Source organism: Salvelinus namaycush, chromosome 19, assembly GCF_016432855.1.
Source record: "Salvelinus namaycush isolate Seneca chromosome 19, SaNama_1.0, whole genome shotgun sequence".
Lineage (NCBI taxonomy): Eukaryota > Metazoa > Chordata > Actinopteri > Salmoniformes > Salmonidae > Salvelinus > Salvelinus namaycush.
The window spans coordinates 42,090,046-42,104,010 of record NC_052325.1 but is presented as its reverse complement, the minus strand read 5'-3'; the positions used below and the strand labels follow the sequence as shown (position 1 = coordinate 42,104,010).

At 42.7% G+C, this 13,965-nt stretch overlaps 1 protein-coding gene across 1 annotated transcript in view; it reads left to right on the top strand.

Moving 5' to 3' along the window:
- LOC120064029 (kalirin) overlaps positions 1–13,965 on the top strand; it is a 112,517-nt gene that overhangs the window by 48,021 nt on the left and 50,531 nt on the right. Inside the window, exon 9 of the mRNA XM_039014338.1 lies at positions 7,900–8,022. Coding sequence (XP_038870266.1) covers positions 7,900–8,022 — 123 coding nt within the window. The remainder of the gene's footprint in view (positions 1–7,899; positions 8,023–13,965) is intronic.

Genomic DNA, 13,965 nt, shown 5'->3' with positions numbered 1-13,965 from the left:
ACTCAGTTGCCGTAGAGGAAGGAAACCGCTCAGGGATTTCACCATGAGGCCAGTGGGGATTTTAAACCAGTCACAGAGTTAAATGTCTGTGATAGGAGAAAACTGAGGATGGATCAACAACATTGTAGTTACTCCACAATACTAACCTAATTGACAGAGTGAAAAGAAGGAAGCATGTATAGAATAAGACTATTCCAAATCATGCATCCTGTTTGCAATAAGGCACTAAAGTAATACTGCAAAACATGTGGCAAATAAATTAACTTTTTGTCCTGAATACAAAGCATTATGTTTTTGTTATATCCAACACAATATATCACTGAGTACCACTCTTCATATTTTCAAGCATGGTGGTGGCTGCATCATGTGGGGTATTATGGGTATGCTTGTCATCGGGAAGGACCAGGGAGTTTTTTAGGATCAAAAGAAAGGTAATAGAGCTAAGCACAAGCAAAATCCTAGAGGGAAACCTGGTTCAGTCTGCTTTCCAACAGACACTGGGAGACAAATCCACCTTTCAGCAAGCCAATAACCTAAAACGCAATGCCAAATATACACTGGAGTTGCATACCAAGACAACATTGAATGTTCCTGAGTGGCCTGTTTACAGTTTTGACTTAAATCGGCTTGAAAATCTATGGCAAGACTTGAAAATGGCTCTCTAGCAGTGATCAACAACCAACTTGTCAGAGGTTAAAGAAGTTTGAAAAGAATAAGGGGCAAATATTGTACAATCCAGGTGTGCAAAACTCTTAGAGACTTACCCAGAAAGTCTCAGCTGTTATCGCTTCCAAAGGTGATTCTAACATGTATTGACTCAGAGGGTTGAATACTTAACTAATCAAAATGTATTAATGTTTTATTTTGCCATTAATGCAATTTTAAAAAGTTCAAAGTTCTTCCACTTTGACATTACAGAGTATTTTGTATATGTTGTTGACAAAAAAATTACAATTAAATCTGTTTTAATCCCACTTTGTAACACAAGAAAATGGTGAAAAAGTCAAGGGGTGTGAATACTTTCTGAAGGCACTGTTGTTCTATTTAAGTGCATCAATGATTGCGAGTGACTTAATGTGAATCAATAAGATTGAGCTGAGATGATCTCTTGACACCCCTACTTTCTGCAATGTTTCTGTCTGACTCAGTTGACAGACTGTATCAGGGCCTGCAGGCTCCCATAATCCCTGTTACTCCAGAGATCTCTTTCTCTTATGAGTTGGTACAGCTTCTCTTTTTCCTGTTTGGATTAGCCTGTCAACAGTTTAGCAAGACAAGATGATGCGTTCTCTCTCCGCCCCTCTCCCCCACCCTTTCTCTCTGATTTAGAGGGGTTGGATTAAATGCGGAAGACACATTTCAATTGAATGAATTCAGTCGTACAACTGACTAGGCATCCCCCTTTCTCTCTGTTTCTCTCTCCCTTTTTTCTTTTGATTTTGAATGCAGGGCGGTCTAATTTAGAGATAATCAAACTTAATCCTTTGTTCTAGGCTTACTGACTAGGCCGGGCTTGGTCAGTGATTGAAGCCTCCGCAATAGCAGGTCAGGGCTGGTGTTATCAGTCGGAGCACATGAGTGACTGCCGCGCCGCACTGCACCACCAAGCAACAGACAGTATTAATGGGACGCATTTCAAGCCGCTGACTCATAGTATGTGTCCCAAATGGCACCATATTCCCTATTTAGTGACCTAATCCCAATAGGGCTCTGGTCAAAAGAAGTGCACTAGGTAGGGAATAGTGTACCATATTGGGATGTGGAAATACTTTGGGCTTCCAACTGCAAGTGGCTTGTCAGGAGGAAGCAGTGTTGGAGGATATGTGGAGGAAGTTCTGCGCTATCCAAGGTCATCTGCTCTATAACTGTAGCCAGATTTAAGAGGAGTTGGGGAACCTGGGGCTCTCTCTATACTCTCCTCCCTACACATTTGTGTTAATCTAATGACATTCCTCTCATTTTTCACAAGGTATAGCATATTTTTGGATAGGGGTAAAATATAGTGATACTCTCACTCAGGTTTATGTGACAGTGGATAACGAATGAAAGGGATAGCACTCAAATGAAATAAACGGTTACTTAGGCAACAGCAAGATGGTGCTTTATGTGTCTGTGTATTCGTGAAGGTCAGAAATTCTCCACCCCAATGTGCTATTCGCCCAGCTAGCACATTTGATTCCTTGGAAGTTGTGGGAACTTCCAACGTTTCCCATTGGTTCTGCGAACAAAGCTGTAAGTTTCCCGACCAGTAAAACTGAACTTTTTTTTAGATCCCAGCTGCAACATAAAGAGCATCCTGACTGGTTGCATCACTGCCTGGTACGGCAATTTCTCGGCCTCCGACCGCAATGCACTACAGAGTGTAGTGCGTACTGCCCAGTACATCACTGGGGCTAATGCCTGCCATCCAGGACCTCTACACCGGTCAGTGTCAGAGGAAGGCCTTAAAAATTGTCAAGAACCCAGCCACCCCAGTCATAGACTGTTCTCTCTACTACCGCATGGCAAGCGGTACCGGAGTGCCAAGTCTAGAACAAAAAGGCTTTTCAACAGTTTTTACCCCCAAGCCATAAGATTCCTGAACAGGTAATCAAATGGCTACCCGGACTATCAAATGGCTACCCTTCCTCTGACACCGCCCGGTGTAGAGGTCCTGGATGGCAGGCAGCTTACCCACGTGGGCGACTACCTTCTTGCCCTTTGTGCTGTTGTCTGTGCCCAGCAATGCTTGTACCCTGTTTTGTTCTGCTACCATGTTGTGCTTCTGCCGTGTTGTGTTGCTACCATGTTGTTGTCATGTTGTGTTGCTACCATGCTGTGTTGTCATCTGTTGCTGCCATGCTATGTTGTTGTCTTAGGTCTCTTTTTATGTAGTGTTGTGTTGTCTCTCTTGTCGTGATGTGTGTTTTGTCCTATATTTTTATTTAGTTTATTCTTATTTTTAATCCCAGCCCCCATCCCCGCAGGATGCCTTTTGCTAGGCCGTCGTTGTAAATAAGAATTTGTTCTTAACTGACTTGCCTAGTTAAAGAAAGGTTAAAATAGAAAAATAATAATAATAAATTCCACGTGACCTTTTAAGTCACGGTAATTAGGCTTATCCAAGTTCTGATGCTGCTGATTGTCATTAGAAGCCTACCAAACTTGCTAACTACCTGGTACTCAGCTCTCTATTGTCCCTCTAATCAATGCAAATGTATTCGAGAATCTAACCATGAGCTCATGTTTTTGCAACATTTATATAGGCTATGCAATTGCGTGAGAAAACAGAGTTTTAAAGGCCTCTATCAAAAGAGGAGGATCCCATCAGCTTTCTATAGGCTAGGCCTACTATATTTATTTCTCAACTTTCCTAATTTAGCAAGTTAGCAAGCAGATTGCTTCTCTTTACAACACAAGTATAGTATGGCTGGCATGAACGTTAACAGTGGGAAATTGTCCTCAATTTGGTATTTAAGTGCATAGATGACATGTCTTTTTTTCTCCCTGCCCGTGTTTCGAGACAGGTGCATGATTGTGGTCCATTCTAAATCAAAACTAATTTCACACATATTATTTAGTATATGTAAAGGACAACATTAAATCAAGAATAGTCTGATGGGTGACAATATTAGCCTATCACTTGTGAATGATGCCCAGCTTGTGTGCAGTAAGGCAAAAAGCAGCGCGTGCCTCTTTTGGGCAACTTTTTCTAATCATAGTCGCACACCTCAGGTTTGTATCATAACTAAAGTGGGCAAATAACTTCTTAAAATTAAGCACATTAATCCGCTTTACAACGGTTGTAGAGCCTAACTGGCATACACAGTGCGTGGGTTTCAAATTTGGGGTAGATCATTTTCATCATAAAAATTCACTTTTATAATAAAAGCATTACATGCATAATCACATTTATGGTCACTTTTGAGAATGGTGTTTTCCCACTAATTGATTCCATTTTGGAACATTCGCGCTTATAGCCTACTGCCGTGTGTACATTGCTGTGCTTATAAGTGAAGAAATAGCCTGATAGTTTATCAACATTTGAAATCAAATAAAATGTTATTGGTCACATACACGTGTTTAGCAGATGTTATTGCGAGTGTAGCGAAGCTAAACGTTCGGATTTGTTGCATTAGCCTCATTTCTTTTAAAAGTTTTTTGATGCTAGTGGTCGTATTATTTGGAATCTATGCTTGGAATATTTATTTCTCGCACAGAATAGAATAGGTCAACTTTTGTACTATGGGGGATAGTAGATTGACATAGGCTAGTGCATTCGCTGTTCGTTAGGCCTGCTCATCTTGTTGGCTGACGAAAAGTAAATGTGGACAGTTCATTCAACATCTTCAAAATGCACCTCAGAATTTGATAAGGACGCGCTCAGTTGCATCCCCGATGTGTCTGTCTTCACTTGTAGCCTGTGAGAAAGACCCGATCACGTGATGGGCATTGGCTAATAAGAATTGACATATCTGAGAGAGCCATGTGAGTGAGAGGTGCTTCGGAGCACACAACCAGGAGAAGGGAATTATAATTATTATATTAAGCCCAAGGGCACAATGGCAACTGGCCGCAAAAGGCCTGGATTTTTTAGGGGGCATTACAGCCACACAAAGGGGATGCCACTGTGAAATTTGAGCATTATCAAGTGCTTGTCAAATTGTGAATGAGAGACTGATGAAGTGTGCAAAAAACTTTTTTCAAATCATCATTAGAATCGCATTATGCAGCCTTAGAATGTATTAAAAATCAAAACATATAGCCCAGCGTTTGTATCACATCCACATTTGCATAAATAACTCTATATTAAGTATTTAGAAGCACGATTTTCTTTGTTAACCGCTCAACACAGAGTAGCCGCATGTGCGCACTCCCTCAAATCGTTTGGAGAAAATAGTATTTATATTTTATTCAGATATTTTCAATTGTATTAATATAGAATAATATAAAATAATGCCACAGAATTCTAAGCAAATCTTGTCTGCTAAATGAGCTAGTGTAGCCCACAGCAATATGGCATAGCCAAAATAAATAATGGATTTATTGTGATGGTGTAGGATACTGTATATTAAATGGATTTATTAGACTTTTTAAAATGTAGATGTTCCAACGGTCTGCATCAGTGACTTGTAGGCTGTGTGTGGAAGCCAGGAGATGCTAAATGTGTTTATGTTAATTAACTGTCAATTACTGTGAGACGGGCAGTTATTTGCTTGACAATAACTGTCTGACAGAATTTCATGACCACCACAGCCCTAACCATGTTCAAACTTTTAGGAAATGCTCTGTTAAGGTAATGAAATACCAACAAAATACTTTTTTTGGTCAAGTTCCTTTAAATGTGCTGAGAATGTTCCAAAGCCAAGCAACTATCCTGCACCATTCCCAGAAAGTTGTGGGAAGGTTGTATGCAAAATAACCATAGGACAAACACGCTCTAAGAAACATGCAGTATGGTTCTCAGAACGTTATGTGCTAGCTGGGCATAGTGTAAGTCTAAAAATGATGGTCTTTTCTTTTGAGTTTTACTGCCTCTGTCTGCGTCCTAAAGTGCACCCTATTTCCTATACTGTGTCCTACTTTTGACCAGTGCCCATAGGGATCTTGTCAAAAGTAGTGCTCTATATAAGGAATAGGATGCCATTTGGGACGCACACTCTGTTTTATCTTTTCTATGGCCATCATATAACCAGGAACTGAGGACTGCTTTCACTTATACACTGTCAGAAGAAATAAAACGGTGAAAAGAAAAAACACTTTTGGCAGCCTCTTCTGTACAGTAAATTTTTCAAATGTCTCCTTAGGGGCTTGGATCGTATGTGTATACCCGGAACAATTAACAGATTTAGACCAAGATCATGTTAAGCACCACAATGTTCACACAAGTGCCGCTCTTTCCTATGGACCTCGAGTTTTAATCAAGAAAATAGTCGTCCAGTGGTTTTGCCTGCTGTTTTTCCAGCTTCCTCTGTTTTCTTTTATGGTCCTGTTGTCTTTTATGGTTTTGTCCAGGGCATCTTTGTTTTTATGCATCGGGCTTCTGGTGAATCATGTACTTGCGTACTACTTTTCCAGGAAACTGTAATTTTCATGTACTGTACTTTTCCTCTGATTTGTCAGTGATGTGGGGCTTCAGCATCACGAACACAGGTTGCATCCAACTATTGAAGAACTCGACTAAACTAAACGTTTCTGCAACTACCCCCCCTAACAAGCAACGTTTGAAATATGTTCTACCCTCTTGTGGCTTTGAGTCAGTGACTCTTATCATGGACCCCTAAGCTCTGGTCAAAAGTAGTGCACTAAATAGTGAATAATAGGGTGTTATTTCGGAGTCCAATATTTCAAGCCCACTTCCTCATCATCATAACTTGCATATCATTTTGGTGTTGAGTGACTGCTGAGACATCACGAGACTGATGGCACATCCCAAATGGCTGGCACCCTATTCCCTATTTTTGCACTACTTTTGACCAGCGTCGTATGGGCTACATAGGGAATAATCCAGAAGTGACCCTCCTGTCTGAGGCATGGTATCCTCAGACAGATAATATATTATATGTATCTCTTCTAATAATCTCTTCTATTCTCAGCGCTTTCCATGTTCGTGTGACAACGTTTTACCATGTTCGAGCCAGGCTACTTTTAGACTCCTGCTTGTTCCTGTGCATGCAGCGACTCTAATCAGTCAGGGGAAAACAAGGGTTGTCTGCTCAGCCACTGACATGTTTATTAAACATTCCTGTACACCACACGCAATCAGGGAACCCTTCCGATCTCCTACTATACACACACAGACACGCAGGCAAGCGCATGCACGCTCACACACAAACACACCCACCCACACACCCACACACACTCACATGCAACTATACACACATGCGCAGGCAAGCGCACGAACGCGAACAAACACACCCACCCACACACATGCAACTATACACACACACGCCGGCAAGCAAACGCGATCAAGACAGGGAGGCTATACTTGAGGACAACACAGGATAACAAGATAATTGAAGTGGGGCAGGACAGGCAAGCTTTGGTTTCACATTCCCTCAAATGACCATAGAGAGAGTTATTAGAAAAGGGAATTAAAAAAACAGACCTGGGTTGAAATAGTACTTGAAATCTTTCAAATATGTTAAGTGTTTGCTCTAGCCTGCCTAGAGTGCCAGATGGGCAGGGTTTATCATTTTGGGACTATGCTATTGGTTCCATTGCACCAGGCAAGCTCAATCGAGCACAGAGAAAGTATTTGAAATGATTTAGAATAGTGCTTGAACTCAGGTCTGCCAGAGAATGGTGAAAGCCACTGCCACAGGGTGCTGCTGTGCTCTGCTCTGTTTCAGCCAACGCTGTTTGCTTATACCCACAGGGACACGCAACACAAATCCACACAGATGATCTCATTTTATGACCTCTCAACTATTCATTAACATTTAGTACTGTAAATTCTGCCGCGCTGGGTATTCTGACGACCATGTTTAGTCACGCAACAGTTTCAATTTGAACTCTAGAGGGGAGTTATGCGACGTTCACTGCACTTTTTGTCTACCCTTTGCACATTTGGCTTCCTTCTCATTGACTGCCATCGAGATATATAACTTAAAGTGAAAGTATTCCCAGGCTAAGTAAAAGCCCAGCATCAGGAGAGAATGACGCTATTGGATATTTCAGAGACCCTCCATACTTTGGATGAAACAGTTCACAAAACCTCCTCTTCCTCCTTGAAGATGGACTGCTGTCGTGATTTAGGCTGACAGAGTGACAGTGGTGTATCTTCCCCTGGAAGCCAACATGCCTGTCTCTTGTACAGTGTGGGTCTTGTCTCCATTGGAGCTAGGGGTTGAGGGCAGGAACCTGGGCGGATCAGAACATTGGTTAACATGAGTGTCTTTCTGTGTGTCTTGTGTACAGGTGATGGACTGGATAGAGAACCACGGAGAGGCATTCCTCAGCAAGCACACAGGCGTGGGCAAGTCCCTCCACCGCGCCAGGGCACTGCAGAAACGGCACGACGACTTTGAGGAGGTGGCACAGGTGAGAGTACCACTATGTGTGCCGATGAGGACATGTTAATAGTGCTAATGGTTTGTCGTTGGTCATATCCTGGTGGGAATCTCCTCCCCACATTCTTGAGTAGGCTCCGGGGTGAGTTCCCCCTAGGTACAGATCTAGGATTAGCCTCCCCTCTCCCAATCCTAACCTTAACCATTAGTGGGGGAAATACAAAGCTGACCAAGATTATCGTGTATGGGCAACTTCCCCCTACTCTGTTGAGGCTGTGGATGGCATTTTTAGATTAAAATGCCTCATCATCTGTAGCCTGGGTACCAGTCTCTTTAGCAATCTTCAAATATGAACATGCTATCATTAATGAGCTCGAGGAGATCAGAGGATTTGAACCTGATTCGATAACCCTCGCAGCTATCACCCAATCACAATGTTTATGCATGTTAGACTGATAGAACATTCTCCTATCTTAATTCATACATTTGATTGGAAACATTTTAACATTGGGCATTCTGACGTAATACATTTCATTGTGAACATAAATATTCGGCGTGGGGAGAATAGAGGAATCCTTGTTTATTGCATTTCTACCACCAGCCAATGTGATCACATCACACCAGAGAAGCTCTGGCCATTCAAATTTCCCAGCCAGTTCATTGTGAACGCTGTAGCCTATTTTATATCCAGCAAGCAAGAGCAAGGTGCTTCTTTCCTCATATATATACAGTATATACTGTATATATATTTCATCGCTCAAAATAAGGGACCAAACTATATTGCTACTTCTGGGACACGCATTGGGCTAGGCTGTCAATGGTGTGCATACTGGTAGCGGAGTCAGGTGCAGGAGAGCAGAGAGTTGTGAACAGGCGCACACTTTATTGAGGCAGGAGAAACCAACAGACGGACGCCACTGCCTCAAAACGTCCAACCAATTGGCAAAAGTGCAAAACGCGCAAACAGTCACAATAATTATGTTCAAACAAATAAACATACCTCGTGACAAAACACGGAATATACGAACACCAGTCTGGCGCACATAACACAAACCAATTTCACACAAAGACATGAGGGGGAACAGAGGAATAAATACATGCAGTGTCATTGGGGAATGAAAACCAGGTGTGCAGGGAACAAGACAAAACAAATGGATAAATGAAAAATGGAGCGGCGATGGCTAGAAATCCGCGACGTCGACCGCCGAACGCCGCCCGAACAAGGAGAGGAGCCGACTTCGGTGGAAGTCGTGACATAGGCTACTGGTTCAAGAGCTGTAAGAGGAAGAGAGAGAGGAAGAGAGAGAGAGGCCAGTGGAGATGCCAGCCCGAGATGCATGAATTGTGCAAGAAGGGAACAGAGAAGTGTACTTTAGAAGTGAATTCATATGCTGGTCTATTAATCCACCATTCGTATGCTAGCCTATATATTTTAGCCTACCCTACTACAGTGCATTTAGACAACCACCACCTGTGCTATGCAAGCCAGAGACAAAACAGTATTTTGCTCTGACGCACGTTTTGTGCCAATGAATTCAAGTGGAACATCGCCAAATGCGTCAGTTGAATTAAATGTGCAATAGAAAAGAATAGTGCCTAGGCCTCTTTAATGAAAGCCTGGCTGTTGACGTAGGCAACAGATCGCAAAGCAGGGAATCCCCATTACCCGCTGAGCTCGTTTTTAGGAAATGGGAAGTTTACTTTCTCATCCATAAACACATATCAAGTACACTATTATGATCACACTTCCTCAATTGAAATATTAGACCTATGGGGACACCTGTAGCCTATATTTAGCAGCCAATCATGAGTGATCAGTGTATCCTTTGATCGTCTAGATCTTCCTCTAGAATAAGTCACTTGTTTGGACAATAGTTTCATAACCCACTTCTCTAGTAATACTATAGCTGTCTCTCTCTCCCCCCTTCAAACTTTCCTTGTCAATTCATTTGATAGGCAACATTATTTTAGCATTAGGCTATGCTATAATGTAGCCTAGACCTACTTTCTGATGGACTTGAGGGTGAGCCTAGGTTTTGAATACATTTGTGTGATTAGTGTGTGTCTGAGGTGCGCTGGTGGCTTTGATTGATTTAAGGTCATTTGTGTGTGTGTGTGTGTGTGTGTGTGTGTGTGTGTGTGTGTGTGTGTGTGTGTGTGTGTGTGTGTGTGTGTGTGTGTGTGTGTGTGTGTGTGTGTGTGTGTGTGTGTGTGTGTGTGTGTGTGTGTGTGTGTGTGTGTTCGCTAATTCTCTCTATGTCTGTTCAGAAAGTTTCCTAAAGTAGCCTGTCTGGACTCCATCTCTTAATTAATAAGAGAGGAGGGACAAATAATATAAGCTTCTTTTTTTGTTGTTGTTGTATGTAAGCAAGTCGTGCTTCTGTGGTTACACAGTGCCCCGTGGTGGCATAATGATCATCACATGTGCGAGGAATGAGGACAGTTGCGAGCTTTGCATTTCTTTCCTGCTTACTCCCTCTTGATTCTGGAAAATGTTGCAAACCTAAAAGCAGTACTTGCGAGATAATACAGATGTGAGGTTATAATTTGAGTCAGTTTGCTACTCCGGGAAATGTATCCTGCAGCAACTGCAGGAAATGTGAATAATGTACGGTTATTTTGGTCAGGGTTGATACGAAGTCGGAAGTCTGATTCAAAGTGGAAATTACAAAACCTTTTTAAACCTGAAAAACTCTACAAGTTTTAAATTTTCTTCATTTCAGGAAAGTTTTCTTGCAACAGGTTGATCAAATTAAGATCCTACATCTGTATCTGATACCACCCGGCTTCCCAGCAAGATAGGAAAATGTTAGAATCACCAGGCACATTTCTTCCACTTTGCTAACTTCCTGAGTGTAACCATAGCAGCATGAGCTGTGACTAGTGATAACAGCAGTGCTTAGGGCTGAGTTTTAATGGTAAAAGGATGTGTAATCCGGGTATTACGGCAATATTTTAGCCCCTCCGATGATGGATTGGCTTGATTTGGGTCATACGGTTTGCCACTTTTTCAAGATGGACGACGTGTCTTTCTTCATGGCAAGCCAAAGTCTAGTGCAAAACTAGTGCACTATATAGGGAATAGAGTGCCATTTGGGATGCAACCTGAGAGGCCGGTCCAGACTTAGATCTGAATATCAGACTCCACATTATTTATCCTATTTTCCACCAATTAAATTCTCTCTGGGGAAGTGTAAGAGATGAGGATGTTTAATTCACTCCTACTCCTGCAGAATGGATCAAATGGCTTACTGAATCAAATAAAGCGCTTCATATTGGAATATGTTAGATTTTAGCTCATTAAGATATGTACATATGGCACCATCATCTTCCCAAAACACCTTATCAAAGGAGATTGGCGCACAAGCCTTTATTTGATATTCTACATAATATATCATCGAGCAATTTATGAGGAATAAAATAAAAATATTTGTTTAGGCTGAGCCCTTCTTAATAGGACGAGAGAAAGAGAGAGAGAGGGCGAGAAAGAGAAAGAGAAAGAGGCTGAAAGAGAGGGCAAAAGAGAGAGGGCGAAAGAGAGATAGGGCGAGAAACAGAGAGAGGGCGAGAGAGAGAGGGCGAGAAAGAGAAAGAGGCTGAAAGAGAGGGCGAAAGAGAGATAGGGAGGAAGTGAAAGGGTGAAAAAGAGAGATAGGACAAAAGAGAAAGGCACAGATTTAAAACAGGACACAGTAGAAGTGAGTGTCATGTCTAGGGCTAACACCATGTTTTAGAGGATGGACGACGTTGGGCTTGACTACAGTCTAAATCTACTGTTCAGAATCCTGCTTTTCCACTTCTGAAGGAAGAGTTGTGCATCACAGTTTATAGCCTCGAGACAAAGTAGTCCTTGGTGCATTTGAGTCCACTGTCAACACCGTGCCCAGACAGATAGCCAGACAACCAGGACTTTGAGTTAAATAAGAGTCTCCCTACTCCCTCACAACCTATTTCTCACAATACCTTTGCCAATACCTCTTTCTCTTCATCTTCAACAGAAGTTTTTTCCTCTTTCATATGGAGAGAGCGAGAAAGAGAGAGAGAGAGAGAGAGAGGCACAGAGCTTTTGTTTCTGGCATCATGCTCATAAAAGTCCTGCGCGTGCAACAGATTGAATGAAAGCGATACAGAGGGAATCCAGCATAGTATTAAAAAAGACTAAGACAAAGGGAGGGAGGGAGGGAGGGAGGGAGGGAGGGAGGGAGGGAGGGATCCACGTCAGCCCAGCCAACTCTGTGAGGGGAAAGCCTGCACGGAGTTATTGATTTTCACGTCTCTGGAGGGAGAAGAGAAGACAGACCAAAGACAGAGAAGGAGTTCTTCTGATGGGATGAAATTTGTGTGCTGCCTAGACCTTCTGCTGCTGTGTGGAATACACCCAACACACCACTTTGGCTCCGAAATGGCACCCTTTTCCCTATATAGGGCACTACTTTTGACCAGAGCCCTAAGGACCTTGGTCAAAAGTAGTGCTAAAACACAGCAGCGTTGCAGTTCTTGGCATAAACTGGTGCAGCTGGCACGTAACTACCATACCCCGTTCAAAGGCACTTAAATCTTTTGTCTTGCCCATTCACCCTCTGAATGGCACACATACACAATCCATGTCTCAATTGTCTCAAGGCTTTCAAATCCTTCTTTAACCTGTCTCCTCCCCTTCATCTACACTCATTGAAGTGGATTTAATGAGTGACATCAATATGGGATTATAGCTTTCATCTGGGTTCATCAGTCTATGTGATGGAAGAGCAGGTGTTGCTAATGTTTATAGACTCATTGTACACTGAGTGTATATGTGCCATTCAGAGGGTGAATGGGCAAGACAAAATATTTAAGTGTCTTTGGACAGGGTATGGTAGTAGGTGCCAGGTGCATCGGTTTGTGTCAAGAACTACAATGATGCTGGGTTTTCAACCGTTTCCAGTTTGTATCAAGAATGGGTCCACCACCCAAAGGACATCCAGCCAACTTGAAACAACTGTGGGAAGCATTGGAGGCAACATGGTCCAGCATCCCTGTGGAACGCTTTCGACACCTTGTAGAGTCCATGCCCCAACAAATCTAGGCTGTTCTGAAGTCAAAAAGGGGTTTGCAACTCAATATTAGTAAGGTGTTCCTAATGTTTTGTACAATCAGCGTATATATGGACGCTCCAAATGTAATCCTGTTTACTGTATCCATGTCCATTGAATTGACCCTTCATTGTACGCCGTATAATGCGCTGACCCTCTCTATTCACTGGGAATAAATTCGATTTGGGCCAGAGCTAATGCCAATGTGACACAGAGACTGTGTGTAAAAGTGGGATTCTGCTTTATTTGGAAAAAATTGATGGATTGGGATATTTTCACGGCGTGAAAAAGGCAGACACGGCAGATAAGGAGATAGATACCGTAGGAGTTTAATTACGTGACTGTGATTATGATTTGGCCCATAGTGTCACATCTTCTCCAGGTAGTGGGTCACTGAGTCAGGGTCCGTCTCTATTCCTAAATGGACCAGGATGCATCACAAATGACACCCTATACCGTTTATAGTGCACTACTTTTGACCAGAGCTCTGCACTCTGGTCAAAGGTAGTGCACTATATAGGGAATAGGGTACCCTTTGGCCCAGTGAATGTGACTCACTGCCATGACCTTACAGAAGGTTACCAGGTCCCGAGCCATGGGGCCATCCCATCCCAACCGGATCAGCACAGTGTTATATGCTACGTGTTATCTAGCCATTCATCTGTCCTGCCCTAATGGCTGTTGCTTTACTGACTTGGTCTCCACTGCTGTGTCCATCCAGAGACCACACTTGTCCCCTGCCAGGCTGTGGGATTAGCACATATGGAAGATAGCCAGGGATTTACCATACCACTCTGCACCGATGGCCCTGCTGTATACGTGTGAATGGAACTGTTTTTGAGGCAGTTTAGTGGAGGCGCCAATCAGAGAGAGAGGTCCTGTCTGTCTCTGGCGGTGGAGGA